At 45.7% G+C, this 21578-nt stretch overlaps 1 protein-coding gene across 5 annotated transcripts in view; it reads left to right on the forward strand.

Annotated features, from left to right (window-relative positions):
• The first annotated feature begins 404 nt into the window (after positions 1–404).
• JARID2 (jumonji and AT-rich interaction domain containing 2) overlaps positions 405–21578 on the forward strand; it is a 220279-nt gene continuing 199105 nt past the window's right edge. Inside the window, exons 1-2 of one of the 5 annotated variants that reach the window (XM_065667285.1) lie at positions 405–488; positions 1513–1722. In XM_065667285.1, coding sequence (XP_065523357.1) covers positions 1678–1722 — 45 coding nt within the window. In that variant the 5' untranslated portion in view covers positions 405–488; positions 1513–1677. Of the gene's footprint in view, positions 489–735; positions 755–806; positions 1723–21578 lie in introns of those variants that run through there. The other 4 variants (XM_065667283.1, XM_065667286.1, XM_065667284.1 and 1 more) reach the window with 4 other exon arrangements.

Here is a 21578-nt window from a genome sequence, read left to right on the forward strand (position 1 = left end):
GCGCCTGCCTGCCTCTCCACTCCCTGTCAGCGATCCCCAGTAAACTTCTCCCTCCTCTCTCCTCCACCCTGCCGAGCCATGCCACCCCCTGCCCCGGGCTGTGGCGGCGGCCGCCTCGCCACCACCTCTGCACCGGCACCCCGCAATGCCCAGCCGCCCCTCACACACCACATCCCCAATCCCCCCGCGGCGCTCGGTGGTAGCGGCGGCGGGGGGGGGGTGACACAAGCATAGGAGAGAAACCATCAGAGAAAGGGGCGGGGTTGGAGGGGGGAAGGAAAAGACGAGCGTCGCGAAGGGGGTTCCTCGCGCAGCAACCAATTGGCAGCGGGTACGAGCGGGCGCGCGCGGCACGCCGGGAGATGTAGTTCCCTGCCGTCGCCATTTTGTGGCGAGGGGACTACAAGTTTCCTGCGAGCCAGGACGATCCCCGGGCTCTGCGCGGAGCCCGCAAGCGAGGTCAGGTGCTGCCAGCGCGGCGGGCCCCGGTGCGTGCCCGGACACGGGGAGCCGCGGCGGAGGCAGGGTTGGAGCGTGAGGGGGGGGGGGAGCCCTTGTCAGCTGGGAGGAGAGAGGCTGTTGCGGGGCGGGGCGGGGAGACGCGAGGAGGGGAGGGGAGGGGGGCAGGGCAGGGCGGCCGAGCGTGCTGCGCGCTGAGGGACCGTCGCCAAACTCCGCGCTGGGGTTGTGGCGCAGAGGTAGCGGCGACCTTGGCTGCCGGGTGGCCGCGCTTAAATGCCCAACACCAGCAGAGGTGGGAGGAGGAGGGGTCGGGGGGAGAGGAGGGGAGCGTGTGACGCCTGACCCGCACCGAGCGTGTAGCGAGGCCTGTTGCGTGCGCGGCACGCAGCGGGGGCCGAGCGTTGCGGCTGCTGTCCCGGTTGGGAGTTAAGGGCAGGCCCTTAAGCGGTGTATGTATGTGTGTGTGTGTGCGTGCGCCCGTGTGTGTATATATATATATACATACACACGCGCGCGCACACACACGCAGACATATATATTAAAGAAAAAAAAAAAAAGGGGGAAAGAAAAAAAAAAAAAAAGGAGCCAGGTCCATTTAAAGTTGCTGCCGGAGAGCTGTTCTCATTGGTTAGGGGGGAGCTGGAGGAGCGGAGACACACACGGTGCGCGCAGCCCTCGCTGCTGCCGGAGTCGCCGGAGCCGCCACTGCCGGAGCTGCCACTGCCGGAGCTGGAGTTGTCTCTGCCGCTTTCCCTGCTGCCGCTGCTGCAGCGGCACAAACGTGACTTCCAACGTCTCGAGTATTTATCTTCTCCTTTTGGCCCCTTTCCTTCTTCTCCAAGATGTAACTACAGCTCTGACACTAAGGACCTGCAGATCGCTTAGGTGGCTGGAAAGAGAAAAAGGGGATACCGAGGGCGTCGGTTTTTTTGTGTTTAGGGGGAAATTTTCCATTATGATGTTTCACTAAAGTGATTTTTTTTTTTGTCTCCTTCGCATTCGTCTTTTTTTTTTTTTTTTCCGTCCCCCATTCCTCGGATTTATTACTAGGCGAATCACATTGTGAGGAAAGAAAGTCGGATTACAAGATACCACTACAAACAACCCCCTCCCCCCAGGATTTTTTCCGTATTTTTAATTTTTTTTTAAATTATTGTCGCGGCTTTAATTCATGAAGCAATTGTCCCCTTTTGCAATCAGAATCTGGATACCAGAATGAGCAAAGAAAGACCCAAGAGGAATATAATTCAGAAGAAATACGTAAGTGCCCGTAACATCTATCGTTTGACTCTCAGTTTTAGGAAATGGCAGTGAATGTCAAGTTTATCGCTAATCCTGCAGCTACAAGGTTTTGGGAACCAGTGTGTGAGTGGATTTCTGGGTTTTTTTCTGTGGTGTGGTGTGGGAGTTTCGGAGGCCCCTTTTTAACGGGGAAGCCTTCTATCCAGTTGGGTTATAAAAACCCAGATTTGTGCAGCGATTCCTCCAGTGAATAAATGTATTGACCTCAAATGACACAATCATAATCTAGTTTTAGATGAAAGGCGGGGGGGCTGCCTCGATAATGTCACGAAATTGCGTTATTTTTTTCAGGCGGTTTTATTAATATCGCCCTTTTGCATGCCATAGATGTGTATAGATGTATATTGTTTTTATTTTAGTGAGCTGCCTGTGTGTATCCCCGCCTGGTGAAGCGGCGGCGGCGGTTGCTGGAAGCCCTTTAAGTTGAAACCGAGTGTCTGGTTATGGCGAGCTGGCTTCTCGCACTACCACATCCCCTTTCCTGCGGGGGATCGCCTGCTGCTTGCTCTATCGCCTGTCGTGCGATAGGAAGCGAACCGCCCGGGGATCGCCCGGTCCTCGGGCTTCACTTGAAGAATGGCGAGAAAATGGCTCGGTGCAGGTTTAAGATAATTCATTAGGGTGGCTCGGGAAATTGGGGCTGATGCCGCGGCAGCCCGGGCAGCGCTTCTACTTCTTTATTCAGCCGCTTAACCGAGCCCTTGTAATTGTCTGATCCTTTAAACGTATAAATGCGGGGGGATAGTTGGATTTTTGTTCGTGCTCCAGTTACGTTTTGATTGGCGTAGGGGAGTTTTTTTTCTTTACGTTTGGAAAAACTGAGGGGATTAGCCAAATATGCAGCAGAGCGAATAATGGGTTTGATCTGCACGTTAAAAAAAATAAGTCTTTTTTTTTTGGGGGGGGAGGGGGTATATTTAAATCCTGTCTTTGGGGTACGTTGGATGAGAGGCTTCTAAAAGTTGGGAGCTGCTTTCGCGCCTGTCGTTCGTGGCGATCGTTCGCAGCCCCGGGTGTCTCCTGGCAAGGGAGGGTGACCTTCGGGACACTTTCTTCCTCGCTATTCCATAGATTCGGTAAAAACTGCAGTTAGCTCCAGCTGACTGCCGCTATCGGCTGCCCGCGACGTTGAAACGCAGCCCCGGGGGTGGAGGGGGGCTGCACGCTGTTTCGGAGATGCTCCCCCTTCCATCTTCTTTCCTCCCCCCCCACGAAATTTCCGAATTAAAATACATCCGCATTGCAGAGGAGCGGGGAACCCGGGGCCGGCGAGTTTAAAGTATTGCATCGAAACGGGAACGGCGGGTGGAAAGTCTGGCGAAACACGCGAGGCGTCCGCATTTCCCAGGCAGGCAGACAAAAGCGGGGGGGGGGGGGGGGGGGAGGAAACCGCCGTGTTAATAATTAAGGAGGGGGGGGGTGAGGAGGGGTGGGGGCGATCGCCCCGAACCGCTGCTCCCGCTGTCGCCCCCGGCCCACAGAGGCGAACAATGCGGCGCCGGGGCTGCGCACACCTCCCACCTGGGCCCGGTCCCCGGGGGGACGATCGGAGGGATGGGGCCGGCGCGGGGGGGGGGGGGGGGGCGGGGAACACGTCGTGTGCTCTCCGGCGGCAAGTTCGTGGCGAGTGTTTTTAATCCTCCTCCCCCTTCCTTTCCTCCCCCTCTCCCGTTCCCGTGTGTATTTCTGCCGGGGGGCGCGGGCGACGGTGCCGTCGGGGCGCGCTGGCGGCAGCAACAGGTTGCCGGGGCTCTGACGGGAGGCCGCGGGCCGCCGGCCACGCCGCCGCCCGGCCAGGTTCGCCCTGCTCCCGTGACGTCACAAAGGGAAGGGCCTGCGCGCCGTGGAATCTTCGTCTCCTCGGCTCTCCGGCCCCCCCGCCGCCCCTGGCGTGACGTCAGAGCCGAGGCGGGCCGGCGGGGCGGGAGTAGGCCCCGGGGCAGCGCTCGGCGGCGCGGTGGGGGGGGTAGCGGCTGTGATAAGAGGGGTGGCCCGGCCCCGGGCCAGGTGAGGGGCTGCCAGGGCCTGCCGGCGCCGGGGCGCAGAGGTTGGTCAGCCGCTGCCCCGTGCGTAGAGAAGGGCCCGTCACGTCGCCCCGCCGGGAGGGGCGGAGGCGTGAGGAAGCAGCGTGGCGACACGCGTGGCACGTTTCCTCCTGCCCGTGACCTTCGGGCGCTGCGGCAGCTTGGCGTAACACGCCGGGACACGGCTTCCGCCGCCGCTGCCTTCTTGTTCTTGCTGGTGCCAACCGGGCCTTTTGTTGTCCGCCTGCGCGGCTGCAGGTGTGTTCTCCCGCCCCCGGGTCGGGGCCGGGTGCAGCTCATCCTGGGTCGGGGGCACTTAACACAATGCCCTTCCGTCGTGTTAGGCTCTGGCTGTCCGGTGCCACCTGAGTCCCAGGGGCAGGTCTCAGCCCCTGGCACGCAGGTACTGCCGCAGGTGACCCGGGAGAGGCGGTGCATAAGGTTGGCTGCGGTTGAGAAGGCCTAGCCTCTTCATCTCACTGGCCCTTGTCGCGGCCTCACCGCCCCGCTGCCGGCCTGCAGCGTAACAGCAGTCCGCCCAGTGTTGGGCCATGCTGCCGCCCGGCTGCGGGGCCCTTGAGGTGAGGGCTGCGCCGGGGCGACGACCCGCCGTGAGGAGCAGGGGTCTGGCCGAGTGCCCCAAGGTGCACAGGCACCCAGCGGCGGTGCCTCAGTGCCCAGCTTCTCTTATCTCTGCGGGCTGTTGTAGCTGAAGCAGAGCCTGTTCAGGCTCCTGCTTTTCGGCATTTGTGGAATGAATTCTGAAAACAAAAAGGTGGTGAGAACAATGGAGTAAAGTCTGTACGTTGAGGGGCTTGGGTCCCCACTCCGTAAGTGGTCGCTATTAAAAGTTCTCTTAAACTTTGAGAGCCGTTATCTTTTGCGACTGATAACCCAGGAATGAGGAAATCCGTGTATGCATCTTTTTTCTGTGCTTTAAAAACGCTATCACTATGGCTGACTCATACAAATCTTTCTTCTCACTTTACCCTCCTCCTTCTCAAACATCTTTACATATCAAATATTGCCTTTTGGCTCAAGCCTCAGAAAAGTGACAGCTTTGTAAAGGATCAGCCGAGAAGCCAGACTGCATTCAGTATGCGCTCGGAATTAATAGTTCCTAAATGAAAAGCTTTGAAGTCTTAGGCATAAATTCACAGGTGCATTTTCCTGCCCGTTTTTCGTGATGCCGAATAGCAAATCTTCAGTTCTTGCTGGCTTAGGTCTCAGAGTGTCAGACCTGGATTAATGTTTTAAAATACCTGCATAGTTCTGCCGTGGTAGCAGATGGCAAAATATAATGCAGGAGTACTGTCACCTCGTGTGGCTTGTTTCCTTGTCTTTGCAGAAGTAAAAGTGCTGTAGTCTGCCATGAGGTGACATGCTTCACCTACAGACAGCCTGGTAAACCCCTCAGATGGAGGCCTGTCCAGGATTAGTGTGCTGCAGACATCTGAGGAGAATTCTTGTGAGTGCTGTGACGTTTGAAACAATCGCCTTTACTTGGGACATGCTTGAAGTGGGCTCAGGGAGTTTTGTGGCGGAGGGTGACCAGACAGCACCACCTTTTACTGGGTAAGGGATGTCTGTGTAGGGGCCTGGCCCTGGGCACTCCAGGGCTTCAGCTGGACCTTCCTGCCTTGATTTTTTTGCTGGTGGAAGTTTTGTCTTACCTCCCACAACCCCACAACTGCCAGTGTGCTTTAAGTTTGACCACTTCCTACAATAAATAATGTAAATACAGAAGTGGCAGCAGAGGTAGTATTCAGTGTACGTCATTGCATCTTATTTCAGATAACCTGGAGCCTTTTTGTGCTGTGTCCATTTCAGGCTCTTGGTAACAATGTCAACAGCATAGCATGCTCAATTCTTACTTTTTTTTTTTTCTGCATGTATAACTTCAGCTAACGGTGTAAGGATGCTAGCTGCATTTGAGATCCGAGTTTGGGTTCCTTTTAACTTTCTCCTGGTCTCCTGAGACTACAACGTTATGTTGTGATCATAGGATAGCACTTAACTAGAAACTAGTAATTAAATCCTTGTTTCAAAAAGAGTATTTCCTTTTTGCTATCAACAGATGCTTTGCCCTGAGACACTAATAGACTCCTGCTCACTCTGATGGGAATTCAAGCCAGGAGTCTGTATAAGATGCTGTCCAGAGTGAATTATAATGAATTAAGGCCCCTGCGAAGAGTTTCTAATGTTCATTAAGCACTTTCACCCTCTCTTATGAGGCCTACTAAGCCAGTATTAAAAATACATTACCCCTTCCTTTTCTGTAAATGTAAAAGACCAGCTAGTGTCATGCATATGCTAAAGTGTGGTATAAGCGTCAGCTGATTTTGTAAGGGAGCAGCATTGCCTCCATTTTATTCTTTGATGAAACAGAAAGAAGTCCAAATTACTTGCCTGAAGCTGCATACTGTAACAGTGGCAGAGATGGAACTAATCTGTATTTCTGCAGCCTCGTCCAATATTCTGTCCTATAGTTTACAAGCTCTTGCCACGAGGCATGGCATCTGATGTACAGGAACTACTTCACACAGTGCAAACTTGCTTCAAGATTTCCCCCCTCCCCAGTTATTGTCTGGACTGTTATACACTGTGAAGAGTGTATTTTAAACATAATATGATAAAAGAGGCATTTCAGTAGAGATACATAATTCTTTTGGAGTGATGATCATACACTGCAGCTGATAGAGACCAGTTGATACTGTGATGACTCAGCTGTGGGAGTATTACATAAAGTAGGTCAATTTTTTCATCTCATATTTGGAAGCTAAAGAGACTAGATTTAAAATTTAGAGTTTGTTTATACACATTACTGATATTTCCTGGTTTGAACATAACTGCAGGTTCGTGAGGAGGAGGGAAATGTTTTTTTTTGGGGGGTTGATTTTGAGGGTTTTTTTATATTGTCTAGTGACTGAATTCAATCAACGTGAACTTGGGGAAGGAGGGGAAACACCCACCAGCTGCTTTCATTTCTGAAGTTTCCAGTTTGCAGCACTCAAGTGAAAGGGAAGCTTAAAGGTAATATTGAAGTAGGGAAAGGAAAAGCAGAGACATGTTTATGATTTTTTTTATTACAGGCACCCAGCCTCTGTGTGATAGTGATAGCGGATGTGGAATTTGCAGAGGAATACATGCATTGCTACAAAATCCAAATTTGCATTTAAAACATCTTGGTTTTCCCCCCACTAGTCCTTTGCATGGCTTTCTTCCCAGCTATAAATATAAACCAGGTGTAAATGATGCATTGTTTGCCTTACTGGGCAGACAGTCTGAAAACAATAGTTCTGATGGATTTGACTGCCTCTGTGTTAAGATTAAGGGAACTGTTGACTTTCAAGTCTAATAATGCAAATTTCAGTGTTGCCAAACACTGTTTCCTGACACTGATGGCCCTAAATGTCCCTATGCTTCAGGCCAAAACTTCTGTTGACTGGTTTTATGATTAGCAGTTAACCTTCAATACAAAGGCCCTTAACCTGTTGTTACAACTTCAGAGAAAAGGGTAAAACATACCTGGAGTTCAATGTCCAAGGGTATGATGGGGTATAGTTCCCGTATACTTTTTATACGTAGGACCATTTTTTATTTTAAGTATTTTTTAAGTGGTGGGAAGCTACCAGTTAACTTAAAAGCTGCAGATCGCCTGTAAAATTCGGGTCTAGTATGTGAGGAGTGCTTGGCGCTGAAATTCAGATACATTTTGGCAAGCGTATTATTTCCTGTATTTGGTGTTCTCTTAGATCTTTGATGGGTTGGTTGGTTGCTGGCTCACTACTACTGGGAATATTGGATGGGATCCTTCTTGGGTTTTAACGGGCAGGTTTTATTTGAGAACTCTGGGTTTTTATTTGTATAGAGGTAGGTTTATTTCAGTCACAAAAAAACATCTCAGTGAATCAGTAGGGTTTAGAACCATTTGCTGTTTCACTTGCTTGGGTTTCACACTTTCCCTTGTAATGACATCCTGTTCTGATGTTGTTCCTTCTATAATCCGGCAGAGGCCTGGTATTTCCAGTGGTGGGCTGTGGGAAAGGAATAAACCCTTTCATTATAGTAGCGAGGGCTTGTTTGAAAATATGCTAGTGCTCTTCCCCTCCAAGTGTGCTTTCTTTTTGCGCTTTGCTTTCTTATGCAGGTGAAAGTTCTGAAGCTGTAATATGCTGCTGTTCAGCTTGCCCCGCAAGTGTGGACACAATCTCTAGCAGAACTGAGCAGTTGCTGACAGCACTGCCACACTGAAGGCTGTGTCGCTCTCTGGCCTGCAAGCAGACAGGTGGTGTGCATGTACCCCGTCTGATCCTGTGCAAAGTTAGTCAGCTTAAGTTATGCTGCTGCAGAAAGCTGTTCAGAGTGACCAGCTTGGCCGAGCATGGAGGCAAGTTAAAAACACTCAGGTGGAAATTACCATTCTACCAGTTTCACATAGGAAAGAGTGGCACATGAAACAGCTTCAGAGTTTCTGCAGCAGATGTCTCATCCTGGACTGATGTGTCATAACCCATATCCTGTATTTTTATTGGGGGGGAGCAAAACTTCCTTTTATCAGGCATAAAAATGGGATTGCTGTCTTGAAATATGCATTGAAAAGGAAATGAGAAATCTATACTAAAGTCTTCATACACTTTGTGCATTTAGGCCTGTGGAGCAAGAATAGTTTCTGGTCAGGTTTGGTTTGGTTTAGTGCCTGTAGGATCACTACAGTTGCAGTTGGACATTTTGACACTGCTAAAATCAGTTTAGCAAAAACGTGGCAGTGCCCCCAGAAGAGTTTATAACTGCATCACTTGAGGGGCATGACTTAATTCTTTCTGTGTGTCTCACTTCTGTAATGTGTAATCTGCTTGGTCTATCCTGCTTGGTTTCTTGTGGCCTTTTCTACCAGGTTCTTCCCTTGATTTGCTCTGCAAAAAGGCAGCTTTGGATCTGTGGCTGTTGTTGTATCAGTTTTACATCCTAAAGGCCAGAAGAAATGCAAATAATAAGAATCACGTTGAGAAACTGTGGCCTGCTGCTGTTCTCCAGGAGGACTTGTGGTATTCGTATCCTTGCGCTATGCTTTCAGTTCTTTGAGCTTGCCTTGCTGGTCTGACATCTTTTGAATGACGTGATGGTTGCAGGAGATTAGCATGTTTTGGCATACATGTGCTATGATGACTGGCTAAGGATATTTATAAAGTCCAAAAATAAACCATGGGAGCTCATTCTGACATAATCTACTAATCTTAGTTTTGCACTTTGATACTGTGCTGTCTGAGCCAAGTTGGGATAACTGTATATTGCGAGTAATTCATTTTTAGCTTTGCTTGCAGATTAGTGTTGAAGCAATGCATGCTTTTAAATTCAGAACGATGGAAGTGAATTTGGAGAAATCAGCATCTCTGTCAACAATATGCATATGGAAATCAGCTCTGTGCCTATTTTTAAAACAGATTTATGTGAGTGGGTAGAGATGCGTGTTCCCCAATATTTCTGGGCAGCGTTGTGTACTGGCATTTAGACATGATGGCTTTTTCCTTCACTGCCCACAAGAATGGAATGGTCTTCTCTGCCCTTTCCCTCGTTTGTGTGTTAAGGAAAAGACTTTTCTCTCTTCGAGGATTATGCTTTATTCTGTTCTGGATAAAAAAATCTGCTACTACTTTGGGTAAACTTCACTCTTGTGCTAGGCATCTTGCTAATCATGTTGTGGTCTGGGGAGTCCAATCGAGAGAGTAAGCTTTTGAGGCTCCTCAGTGACAGGAACTCAGTTTCCCCAGGGCCCTACAACTCAATTTAAACAGCTAATAAAAATGTTTCAGCTACATTCGGGAATGGCCTGCATTTTTAAGAAAGGCAAAGAGGAGTTTGCCGGTGTAAAGCATGTGGGTCAAGTCAGTTGTAATGTACAAATACTTTTTGAGGCTCTTAATAATAAAGAGGACAGAAACCGTGAGTCTTGGACAAGAGTCTCTCCACTGTCTCACTCTTAGAGATGCATATTGTTATTTATATTAGTCGTGTATTTACCATAGAGTTTTCAGTGCTGTTCTTAAACTGTGAGTCTTCATGCCCTCAAGGTACATAATCTAGAAATTGCATTTAGACTTTTAAGTTGCTGCAGGCTACCACCATATGTTTATAGGGTTTTTTTTTCCTTTTTTATAAAGTACCCATTAAGCTGACCTTAGAGAAGGAATGTATTTCCTTCTTTCTCACCTTTTTTTATTTCGTGGGTATTACCTTCAGCCAGTTTGTCCCACAGAATTCTTTAGGGTACATCAGAGTTGTAAGCCAAATCTCTCAGCTGCAGTGTGTATGCTAAAAACCCCACAATACAAATTTCCAACCCTGCACGTATGCCGGATCAATTAACTTCTTAACTAAAGCTGAAAAAATAGAACTCCTTCTGTTTTGGTTTCAGCCCCACAAAATGTGGTCCAGACCTTTGAGTTTGCAAAACTTAAAGCCAAGCAGAAAGAAGGTTTACTGTTATTGCTTGTAAAGCTGACTGATAACGAAGATGGTGGTGTATGCAGTTCCTTTTTGCGTGATGTTCTAAATGACCAGCCATAATGTGAGTGTTTTTCACAGAAAGATGGCATAGATGGATGCCCAAGATGTTGTTTTCTGATGGATAGTCACTTTTTCCCCCCCTTTTGAAGCGCAGTGATAATGATGAAAATTCTCACGGCCTATTGCCATCGTGCAGACTGGCTTTCGGAGACCAGGGAACGTCCCTTTCAGTTTTGGATATAAAGCAGACATTAATGTTCTGGAATAGTATTTCCTCTAATCATTTATTAAAAGCTGTACTACCCCTATGTAAGATTGTAGAGAAGGTATTCTTTCTGCTGTTGAGGCCTTTAGCTTAAGTTTGAAAAGCTTTTACCAATGTTAGGTTTTTTTGTTCTAATTATTCAACATATAATGAGGGCACAGTAATACCACTTTGTAAGACAAGAAGCTTTGAGTTACTTAAAAGCTGGAGTTACAGCATGTTACAGTAACTGTAACTTGTGAATTATTTATAACTTGATAGAAATAATGGTTGTCCTAATGGCAAATAATTCTGAAGCTGGCTTTTCTTTTTTTCAAGTCTGTTTGTGATGCCTTGAATGAATAAAACCTACAAAAGTAAGCAGTAGCCTTAGAGAGAAGCTGTCCTGTTATACTGTCCCCTCCTTCCTATCTGTGGTGGCAATGTCCTATGTGTAGCTTTTGCATTTTGGCTTTGATAACAGTGTTGTGAATGAGAGACCAGTTAGTTGCCTAATGCCATGGGGTTTTTTGATTCTTAAGCCTGAGCTGCACTGTGAGAAGTGGTTTAGCCTTCCTCTGGCTGCCTGTTTCCCTTCTGTTCTGCAGGCCAACATGTGTACCAGGTGATAACTCCCACAGCCGACTGGGAACATTTCAGGTTAAAACTGAACTGACAGAATGTGGTTGATTTTTAATGTAGATTCATTTGATGTTGCAGTTTGTGATATAGCTGTAAAAGTGCTTGGTCTGGGGAAAGTATTGGAGGAACACAAAATGAAGTGGCAAGGGTGGGACAGGATTGCTTCTGTTAGCAGTAGTGTGAGCTTAAATGGGCTGTGAAATTATGACTAAATGGGAGTCTAGATATATGTTTTATTTCCTGGCAAGCAAGATTAGCTGTCCTTGTCTGTTCTAAGGATTGCTCGGGCATGGATTTTGCTTTACTGTCCTACCACTGGAATCATGGTGAATGTTAAATAAGGTTGAAACAAAGTCAGGCCACACAGGTGGAAATGAAGCTAAAGGTGTCTGTGCCTGTAGTCATGGCAATGCCATAATAATTTCCAGAGAAGTGGGTTAAAAATGTACTGCTGTTCTTACATGTTATGCTTGCTTAGATGAGATTTGAACAACTTCAAACTTAGAAAAAAAGGCAAGAATATAAAATAAAGATAGCTGTGCTACTGGAAGCTGAGTTCCTTCTAAATGTGGTAGAAGTACTCTTTTAAATTCAACAGCCACATGTACCCACCCCACAATTGAAGAATTCTGTTCTATTCTTCGCCGTGGAAGCAAAGCCAGTGTACCATTCTACTTTCTACAAGGACCTGCTTACAGAAGGGACTTCCTCCAGAAATTTCCCATAGCTTTATTTGGCTTAATTATGTACTACTGAAGAATAAAGTTCAGATAGCTTCTCTTGTTAAAACGCCTCATGTCTATTGAATGTGCAAGCAAACTGAAGGGCTGACATATTTGATATGTTTTTCCCCCAGGTTCCCAAGTAGTGTGAGAAGGCTAAACCATGTCAAATTAACAAGCTACAAAGAAGGAGGTTTCCTTTAATTTTCGGAACATGAGGATGTAGCATCACATGCCTTTTTCTCACCACTGGAGCCAGCAGTGAGTGAGTGAGCCACCTCACTCATCTTTCCTTCATAGTACAGTGCTTTGGCCACATCGGTACAACTGAAGAGCTGCATACAAAATAGGGTCACTGAAATTACCAGGCTGAAAAAGTAGTTACGCCAGTGTTCTCCTTTCTTCCCCTACCTCTCCTCATCTTTAAATGGTCTGTTTTCAGGGTCAGACTGCAAAGACCTTTTAGTGGCACGGTTAAGGGAATTGGTGGGGCACAAGAATGTCTTTGGTTTTGCTGCGGATTAAAAAGATGTGTGGAACTGCACCCTCAGTTTCAGTCCAGCAAGGCCCTGTAGCACGTGCCTCTCTCAAATGTATGAATACTCTTACTGACGTCAATTGAAGTGCTTGGAGCTTGTGAGTTAAGCACATGCCGAAGTGCTTTTCAGGGCTTGAGATTTTGTCATTCCTGCGTAAGAGTGTGTGCGAGTATTTGCAGGCAGGAATGTTTGTTAGTTTTCTAAGAGGGTGATAGCCATTTAATGGTTTTAGTGTCTTTACTAGATGTAGTCCTGCCTGGGGTTTTGTTTGTTTGTTTTTGTATTTATTTTTTTCTGAGGAAATAAGCTCTTACAAAGCTGCTGCCATCTCTTTGCAAGAAATCAAAATGAACTATTGCCACAGTAGTATTTACTTTCCTGAAGGCCAGAGGGGGAGATAAGGAAGGCTTTCTGCAGTTCATCTGGGGGCAGGTCCATAGGAAATACTTCGAAAAGGGAGGGGAATTACAGTGTTGCTGCTTGTCTCTCAGGCTTGCATGCAGAATTTGAGTGTTAGCTGTAGAAAATGCTGGCTGTGTACTTACATTATGAAAGGCTCAGTAAACAGTTAATGTGCAAGTACTGTGGAGGAAAAGTAAAATGTGGCCCTGCTCATCCTTTTTTACAGTCCTTTTATAAACTTTTGGGAAATGGAATTGTGCTGATGTGAGCATTCAGGAAAAGCTCGTTTCATAATTCACATACATTAAAGGCTTTTATTTATACGACATTAATATTCATGTTCTTTCAGTCAAGAGCAGCATTATGTGACATGACTGACCAGTTGTAAAAACCAGGGCATGGCTTCCATTATTGAAAGGATCTCAGTGGTCTCCATTTGAGTATGACCTTCCAAAATAAGTAAAGGTGGTCGGATTTCTTCCAGGCTGGGTGGCAGACCAGGTATAATGATTTCTAGCCCCTGTTGCTTTGGAGAGCAGGAATACAATTTTCATCATAAATATGTTGAGGAAAGTAGGGTCTCTTAAGTCTTCTGGGCAAGACAATTTCTTTGTATCATACTTAGTATTTCATTATAATACCACTTGAGCTGGCTCCCGTGAAAGCTAGCGATGTATCATGCAAAAGGAAATGTGTTTAGGGTGTAGCTAATGATGTTTTTTCCCCGCACAAGCATATTTTCTTGTATTCTTGTTGATTCTTCTTCCTTTTGTGGTGTCATTTGATGCCCATTACTCTTGCAGTCAGGGATTCAGTGAAATTAATTCCCTGTGGGCATTTGGGAAATTACTGGTTCACTAATTTGGATGGAGGAGAGTGAAGGGATAAAACTGTTATTTACCTTTTTTTTCCTTCACTAACTTGTCTCAGATCCTGCCAGGGCTGTGTCTGTCATTTTTTTTCCTTCCCTTACAGACAGACCATCTCTTAATGCATTATAACCCCTGGTCTGCTCATGCCGGATGACTGGTCAGGCCATTCCTGATAGGCTCTGCTTTCTGGCCCAAATGGGACCAGAAGCAGTGTTCCTGCATGCGTACCTCTCCATATGTATCCTGCTTTCCCCTCTGGAATGGTGTTGAGTTGACCACAGGGATTCCCTGACAAAGTGGTCAGAAGCTTTTCAGCTTTTTGCAATATTTATTTTCTGGATATGCCTTTGCTTTCTTTCCTTTCTGTCCTTTTCGTGTCCCTGTTCACCTTGCATAACCATGAGTAGGTATGTAGTACAGACTGAAGGACTGCCTGGTTACCAGCTCTGCAGAATCCCTCTCCTTGACACGAACTCTTTTCAGAGGTGCTTCAAAGCGTTGTCATTTTATTGCCTGCATGGTACAAGCATGACTGCAGCTGCGTCTGGAGCTGTGTCAGGGAAGTGGGAGCGTGCTCATCTCTGGAGAGCTAGCCTGCCCTCCAGCACAGGCTGTGAAACCAAGGTTAGAGAAAAATGGCCAGGATATGTATCCATGGTTGGATTCCTGCTCATCTGGAGGACAGCTTGCCCAGAGTTTCTGGTTAGGTCCTGTCACTGTCCCTGTCTTTAGTCATATTAGCAATATTTTTGCTGCTTTTAGTTTTGTGTTCTCCTTCAGCATTGTGTTCATGCCTTCAGAAGATCAGCTACAGCTTGGCTGACAGGCCTAATAGTTTAGGAGGGAAGTGCTTCTTCATCTTTTACAATGGAAGAATGTATATGAGCAGCCTATACTGTTGTCTTTGGAAGAAGACTTTGAAGATGTCTGTTCAGGCATGCTTTTGAAGGTGTTCTGAAATTTGCTTTCAGCTATACTCTGTGGATGATTTATCACCATTCTTCTGTTCCCATGGAGCAGTAAATCACATCTGGGCTGATAGGTTATCCTTTTTCCTGAAAAGGCTTCATACTTTTGGACCACTTCTTTCTTTATTCCATGCTCTCCAAATGTCCAGGTATTTTATCCTTTCCCACCATAGAAGACCCAATATTTTAATCAGGAACCCCTATTTTACAAAGCTGAAACACCAAAGTATAGCACTTCAGCTTTGAAAACTCATTTCTCTGTGGAATAATGGCATTGAGATAATTCCAGCTGGTTTCTAAATTTCCAATCCACTGACTTTCTCAGTGATTAGATCAACTTCTTCAGTAAAAGCAAGGATCTGCAGTTGATCTGAGGGAGTTAATACATAGTTTAATTTCAGCACACGTGAATAGTGTTAAGTCCATGCGTAAACTAGTCTAGTGAAGGAGAAGAACAAAATAATAGGTGATCTCTTGAGGCAGCCCGTTGAAACAAAAAGTGATATCTTATAAATTTTTAAGCACCTAAGAAAGAAGATTGAATAGCTGGCATTATTTGAGACAAAAGACTGTAAGAACAATTCCTAAGACTGGCTGACCTACTCCTCAGCTTGCAAACTAGGACAATGTCTAGTAGGGAAATCTTCGTTATAGCATTGTAACATTGTTATCAGGGATCCTAATCCTGTCATAGATAAGAGAACATAAAACTGTCAAAACCAGGGTTTTAAATCTGCATCTCCCATGGCTTTTTGCGTTTGTTTTTTTCCCCCTTTTTTTCTTTCGGTTGTTTCTTCCTGCAGTCCCTAGAGAGAAACCAAGATGATTTACACAGTGACAAAACCATTAGGCTCTTGAAGGTGCAAGTCTCTGCTCTCAGGAAGTATCTGATCTCAGGGTTACCCATCACAAAATTTCAGTTGTGATCTTACATCCATGTTTCATATTTGCTCCAGAGAATTTTCTCATGCTGTGGCATGAACCAAAGTGTAATGCATCATTTCATGGCATTTTCCAGTGCCTGGCTTGTCTAATGCCTATCTAAGTAAACTTTCTCAGCTTTGCTGTGTTGGCACAGTCGGTAATCTCACTGTTCTTTCTGTAAAAGATTCATGTGTCTGGATTTTCCTGGGCTGTGTTGAAGAGCTGTTTCATTGTCACTTCTGAAAAGTACTTCTTCCCACGTTTTCTCAGCACAGTGAGTCTCCTTGTTACTGTCAGGTCAACTTTCTGGTGTAGAGGACCAATGCAAATAGTACTAGGGCTTAATAAACAACCTACCTTTGGATAACCGTTGCTGTTGTGATAAAAATGATACAGGGTTGGTTGCTCATTGATTTATGCTTTTTGGCCATCTTCCAGGATGAAACTGTAACTTCATTACACAAGAGTTTCGGAACAGTACAGAGTTGTCCATTTATTTTCTTCAACTGTTATGGAGCCGACAGCTTGCCTTTGGAGGGTCATATATTCAAAAGCTGCCAATTGGATCTTATTTCATTTTAGCCAAATGTGTCACAGTCTGAAGTGCGATTTCTCTCTAATGACCCCCCTCTTTTTTTCCCCTCTTAACTTTCGTACCTTCTGCTCTCTCTCCTTTCTCTTCCCCTCAGTTCCTCCTGCTGAAAATAAAAAGGCCTGGGAACAGAAGCAATGCCACAAATAAAAGGAATTAGGTATTTTGTTGTTGCTGCCTGTAATTTTGGTTTCTGTTAATAAGACTTTAGTTTCTCTGGCTGGATCAACTCTGCACTGTGGAGAAACACATGGTTTTCAAAAATGGCAAATGGAAGATATTTTTTATCTTTCTATTTCTGCTAACCATGCTCCTACCTACCTCTAAGTTAGCTGCTTATTTCCAAATTGCTCCTTGTGACTTTGTTTTCCTCTGCCTGCTTTATCAGTGCTCTCCACTGGTCTTTTGGTACCTTTACTTGAGAAGTCATCATTTGGAAGCCTGTGAGAAATCATCATCAGGAAGTCAGGAAGTCTGTGTACTTGGCTGAGTAATGCTCTAGAAGAAGGAGAAATAGGGGAGACAAACCATGTACAATATCTGCCTGTGTACTACTTGAAATCTGAAAATATATTTATTGCTACTGTGGTGCCTAGAGAAATGGTGTCCTCATGTTGAAAAGTTGAGGGCATTTGTGTCTGGGATAGCAGCCTTGTGTTTTACACAGTTTAGCTGCTTTTTTTTTTTTTTTTGGTCTCTGTGCATTCCTGGAAAAATACATGGTTTTGTGGTTCAGTTTTAAAGAAATGTTCTTAATAATGAATCAAAATGAGCTGAATAGCCTTATTTTATAAAGTAGCTAACTTTATTTGGATTTCTTGGCCTTTTAAAAAAATAGGCTGTTAAGTGCAATAGAAGAATAGACTTTCAATTCGGTCTGTGTATTCTGTCTTTGAAAACTCTTTTTCAATTAATTATTTTCAGATTACTTTTCCTATGTAATTCCTGACACATTTTCAGTACATGTTTATGTATGCAAAGTGGAAAAATAATATAACCAATACCTGACTAAATATTACTATTTAACGCAGTAAGCTGCTTGTTTTAGTCCCAAAAGAAACTATTAACAGTGGTATTAGATGAAAGTACGTATACATCCATTTCCTCTAAGAGTCTGTCTCATATTCTTTCCAATCTCAGGATCAATAATTTTGATAGTTATTTTATCTGTTTACACATGAATTTTGTAGAAGTTTTTAATGTTTTCTAACTTTAACGCAGATTATTTCTTAATTTTGCCTTGTTTCCTACTTAAACAATATTTTGTAATTACCTGATTCACTGTGCTTGTGTGTAAATGAAACGATGAAATCTGTTGTCAATTAGCAATCAATGTGGTATCCGTATTTTTAAATGTTATAAATTGCCTATTAGAGCTAATTTTCCAGGGCATCTCCATCTCTGTTCTTAATGTAATGCAGAATATTTTACAATAATGCCTAGGTTAACAATGATAGTCTTGCTGTATTGTGCAAAAAAGGCTTCTGTGCAGACCCAGCTGGGTTTCAGGCTTAATTCATTGCTCTATGGTGGGATCACCACAGCTGCTGTGGGGCCTTTACAAATGCAAAAAAGCTGTCAGTGTTTGTTTCATCAGATGCATAAGTGATGAGGCCAAGTTGAGGAATCCATTCCAGCGCGTGGTGTGCATGCTGGAGGCATTATTGTTTACAGAATTAGTGTCTTAATGCTTTAAAATACATGGTGCGTGTTTTGCCTTAGAGCAAAATATTTTAGGGGTAAGATGCTTTAAAGATCCTCTTCAATTTAATCCCCTTTTCTAACAGCGTTTGCCCTGACTCACGTAAATGTGCATCTGAATTACTGTGCTGTACTTGCCATGGTCGCAAGTAATTCAGGTCTGTCTTGTGCATCTTTTTTTGCTAGTGCTTTGATTATCGTCAGCAGTCACAATTAAATAATTGTACAGCTTCAATGCAGATTTCTCCCCCCCCCCCCCCAGCTGTCAACTGGAGGAGTTGCACTAGCAGTCTCCTATGGTCACCAGAAGTCAGAGTACTTCTTTTGGCTGTCAAGGCTTGAAGGAGGTTCCTTTCAGCCAATTAGAGAGTAACGATGATTGGTTTCAGAGGGTGCTGCTTAAGAATGCAAAGCATGCCTCCGTGGTGGGGCTGAGCACACAGTTCCTCTATCAATTCTCCTTTCCTTTGCTTGAGGCTCCAGGAATGTAACATGGAGTAGGGCTTCTGCTTACATGACGCCAGACTGGCTTTTGGGGGGTAGAAGGCAGGGGGTGTCAGGTCTTAAATTGTTTTTCTGTGGGAGTGCTCATGTGATCTTCCAGTCTTTGTTGCAGTCTGTTGGCTGTGTGCGTGAGGTTTCATTAGGGCACGCCACCCTTCCCCGTATGGTGTAACTCCACCGATAATAGGCATTGCAGGAATTTTAACTAATGCGCTGTTTAAGCCGCCGTCGCTACGATTTTATTAAATGTGCTTGCAGCATGGAATTTTGCTAATGCTGTAGAGTGATCTGTTATGCAAATTGAATGTAAGAATGGGCTAGTGGGGATTTGTTGTCTGCATATTGGAGACCCATATTTTGCATTTGGAAATGGAATGAACTAAATGGTGTCAGCGGCGCAGGCTGCTGCTATAATGTTCAGGTAGCCTCTGCTTTCTTGGTTGGGGATGCAGTATTCTCACCAGAGGGTCCGAGTTTGGATTGCAGGGAGGCATTCGTGTCTGGAAGCGTGCTTGCTGCTGGTACATGCTGGGCAAGTGTGGGGGGAGTGCAGGAGATTTTAGGCACAGTTGTACACAAACTAGATTCTGAGATTTATTCTGCTCGTCATCATGGACGGGTAAAGCTGTGTTTTTGCTGTGTTCTGCCATAATGCAGGCAGATTCCTATGCTGGTGCAAAGGATGTTTAGCTCAGTGCACGTCTGGTAGTATCCCTGTTTGTTGGCTAAACTGTTAGCCTGTCTAAAGCAGCGCTTCTCCAGGTGTGATGTGTGACAAGGACACCTTAGACTCCTGCCAGGGGAAGTGTGAAGGCAGGGAGTTTGGATTAGTTTCCAGATTTCCTGCTTCACTGAGGCACATGAGCCATGTAATCCAGCAGATGAGCGAAGGAGTTGCCTCCTCCCTGCGCTTGTTGCTGCTCTCGTGGCCTCGATTATCTCCAGCCTCAGGCTTAAAAGACGACCAGCCTCCTCTTCTTGTGCTGTTCCAGGGAGCAAGTTGCTTGCAGCACTCTGCCAGCGCTTTGTAGCTTGAAAAACAGTGGCAGACGAAAGAAATCCCCACCTGGCAGCCGGTGCTGTCTGTCCCTCCCTTTCCCGAACCTCATTTACAGTCGCTGTAAGCGCTACCATTTATTTCCCTTGGAGTCTCTGTTGCGATTTTATTATTTGTTGTTTGCTGCGAGGCTGGCACTGGTGTGGGAGGGCTGCTTTGGGGGTGCTGGGCGGGGTGTAGCAGCAGCAGTAGGCAGTTAGGCAGGGCCTGGAGGAGCCGTGCCATCAGCGTTGGGTCTGTAAATTGGGGGAAAAAATATCGTGGGCTTTAAACTGCAGCTGATGAAGCTGTGGCACAGCGTTTTCTCTTGACAGAGATGGAAATGAGTTGAATGGTTTTGAGGGAGGTGGTTTTAAGAGAGAGCAAAACCTCCTCGGCAAAAGGTCTGCCCATTCTTTAATGTTGGAGCTCTGCTTGAGCTCATGGTGCAGTAGTTTGGCTTTGCATGGATGGATGTGAGCTATTTGGGCAAATCATGGGGCGTTTGCATTTTGGGGATGCAGTGCAGTTACAAGCCATTTCTGATGTCTGCACAGGCTAGGCCGAAGCTGGGAAGCTGCTGTTTTCAGTGTGCATATGCTGTGGTGGATGGGCTGCTAGCTAATCCCCAGCAGTGGAAACATGCTTTCGTGAGACACTGGGAGGCCGCTCAGATAGAAAATGGGTGCCAGAGGGCCCGGAGGTGAGGTTTGCACCCATGATATGGCTGTTCCCAGCACTCAGGCTGCTCCCAGAGACCCAAAGTAGGGCAGGAACTAGGCTTCTGTGCTGCAGGGGACCCTAATAATAGGCCAAATTCTGCCCTGAATGCCACAAATGTTCCCTGAGGGGGGGATGGGGGGCAGGCAGGCTGCTGTGAGGTCTCCCTCAGCTTTATTTTAACTCTGGCTCTCTGCTCTTCTGTGGATTGGGCAGCAGAAACAAAGAAGCAGCTATTAAAACCAAAAAGCAGAAAGACCAGAACAGGGATGTGTCTTTTTACCCTTCTCCCAGGGCAGGCTGATTTAGCTGCCTGTCCAGGGGACGGCTGCTGCTGTATCCCTGCCCACTGCAGCATCCTTGCTTCTGCTGAGAGTCCCAGTTGACCCTTGAGTTTGAGCTTAGAGCTAGAGCAACTTCATGGGAATATTTTAAAAATTGGACCAAATTACCTGCAGTATACTTACTTACACACACGCATACGCACACACGCACCCCCATGCATTGTTGTATAACCAGGCTTTAGAAAAACTCAATTTTTGAGCCAAATCAGCTTTGTGGTTTCCTGTTGCCCTTTGGGTTGCTGGTACTGTGCCAAATCACGTTGGTAAAGAAAATGCTTCAGTAGTTACGTACAGCCTTGGATACATTTAGCTGTCCTGCAGTAGTAATGTTTTAGGCATAATAAGCATTTTTACTATTTTTATTTATGAAGATTTCTCCCTCCACTCTGATATATTAAGCCACTAATGAGAAAGTAATGGAAATTGGGATTCCAGCTTTATATTTAGATTTGTAAATGCACTGGGTTTGGAAGTAGTCTTGTCAAGCACAGATGTTTGCTGTGCCAGTGTTGGGAATGTATTTCGCGATCAGTGGCTGTGTTAAACAGTTGTCCCCTTGCTGGTGAATTGGCTCTTGATGGAGATTCAGAACAGCTTATTTTAATTAGGCTTTGTTTGAAAACATGGCTCAATCTATTAATTGAGGTAGGTGCTACTTCCCTGTGGACTTCTCACAGCGTTACTGCAGAATTGCTGGATATTTGTTTTTTAAGCATACTACTACTTCTGCCCTATTTGTGTGAGGAGGACAATTGCCTAGGAAGAACTTTCTATTTTATATTAGGAAATGAAAAAAACTTCAAGAAGCATATGGCTAAAAGTAGCATTTCAGCATGCTCTACTGGGAGGCTGGATTTTGGATGAGGAGCATGGAGGTAATGTGGTGTCACTAACGAAGCAGCAAGGCTTTGGAGGCAGCAAATTGGCCTTGGGAAAGTGATAGTGAGCACTGAAAACACTGATGCATGCTCTCTGAGGTAGTACACAGTTTTTTGTTTGATACTGAGCATCACCGGTATGCTTACCTCTTCCTGTGGCAAATTTAATGTAGGAAAGAGCTGTTTTCAGTGCTT

Source organism: Lathamus discolor, chromosome 2 (genome assembly GCF_037157495.1).
Source record: "Lathamus discolor isolate bLatDis1 chromosome 2, bLatDis1.hap1, whole genome shotgun sequence".
In the NCBI taxonomy this organism is placed as follows: Eukaryota; Metazoa; Chordata; class Aves; order Psittaciformes; family Psittacidae; genus Lathamus; species Lathamus discolor.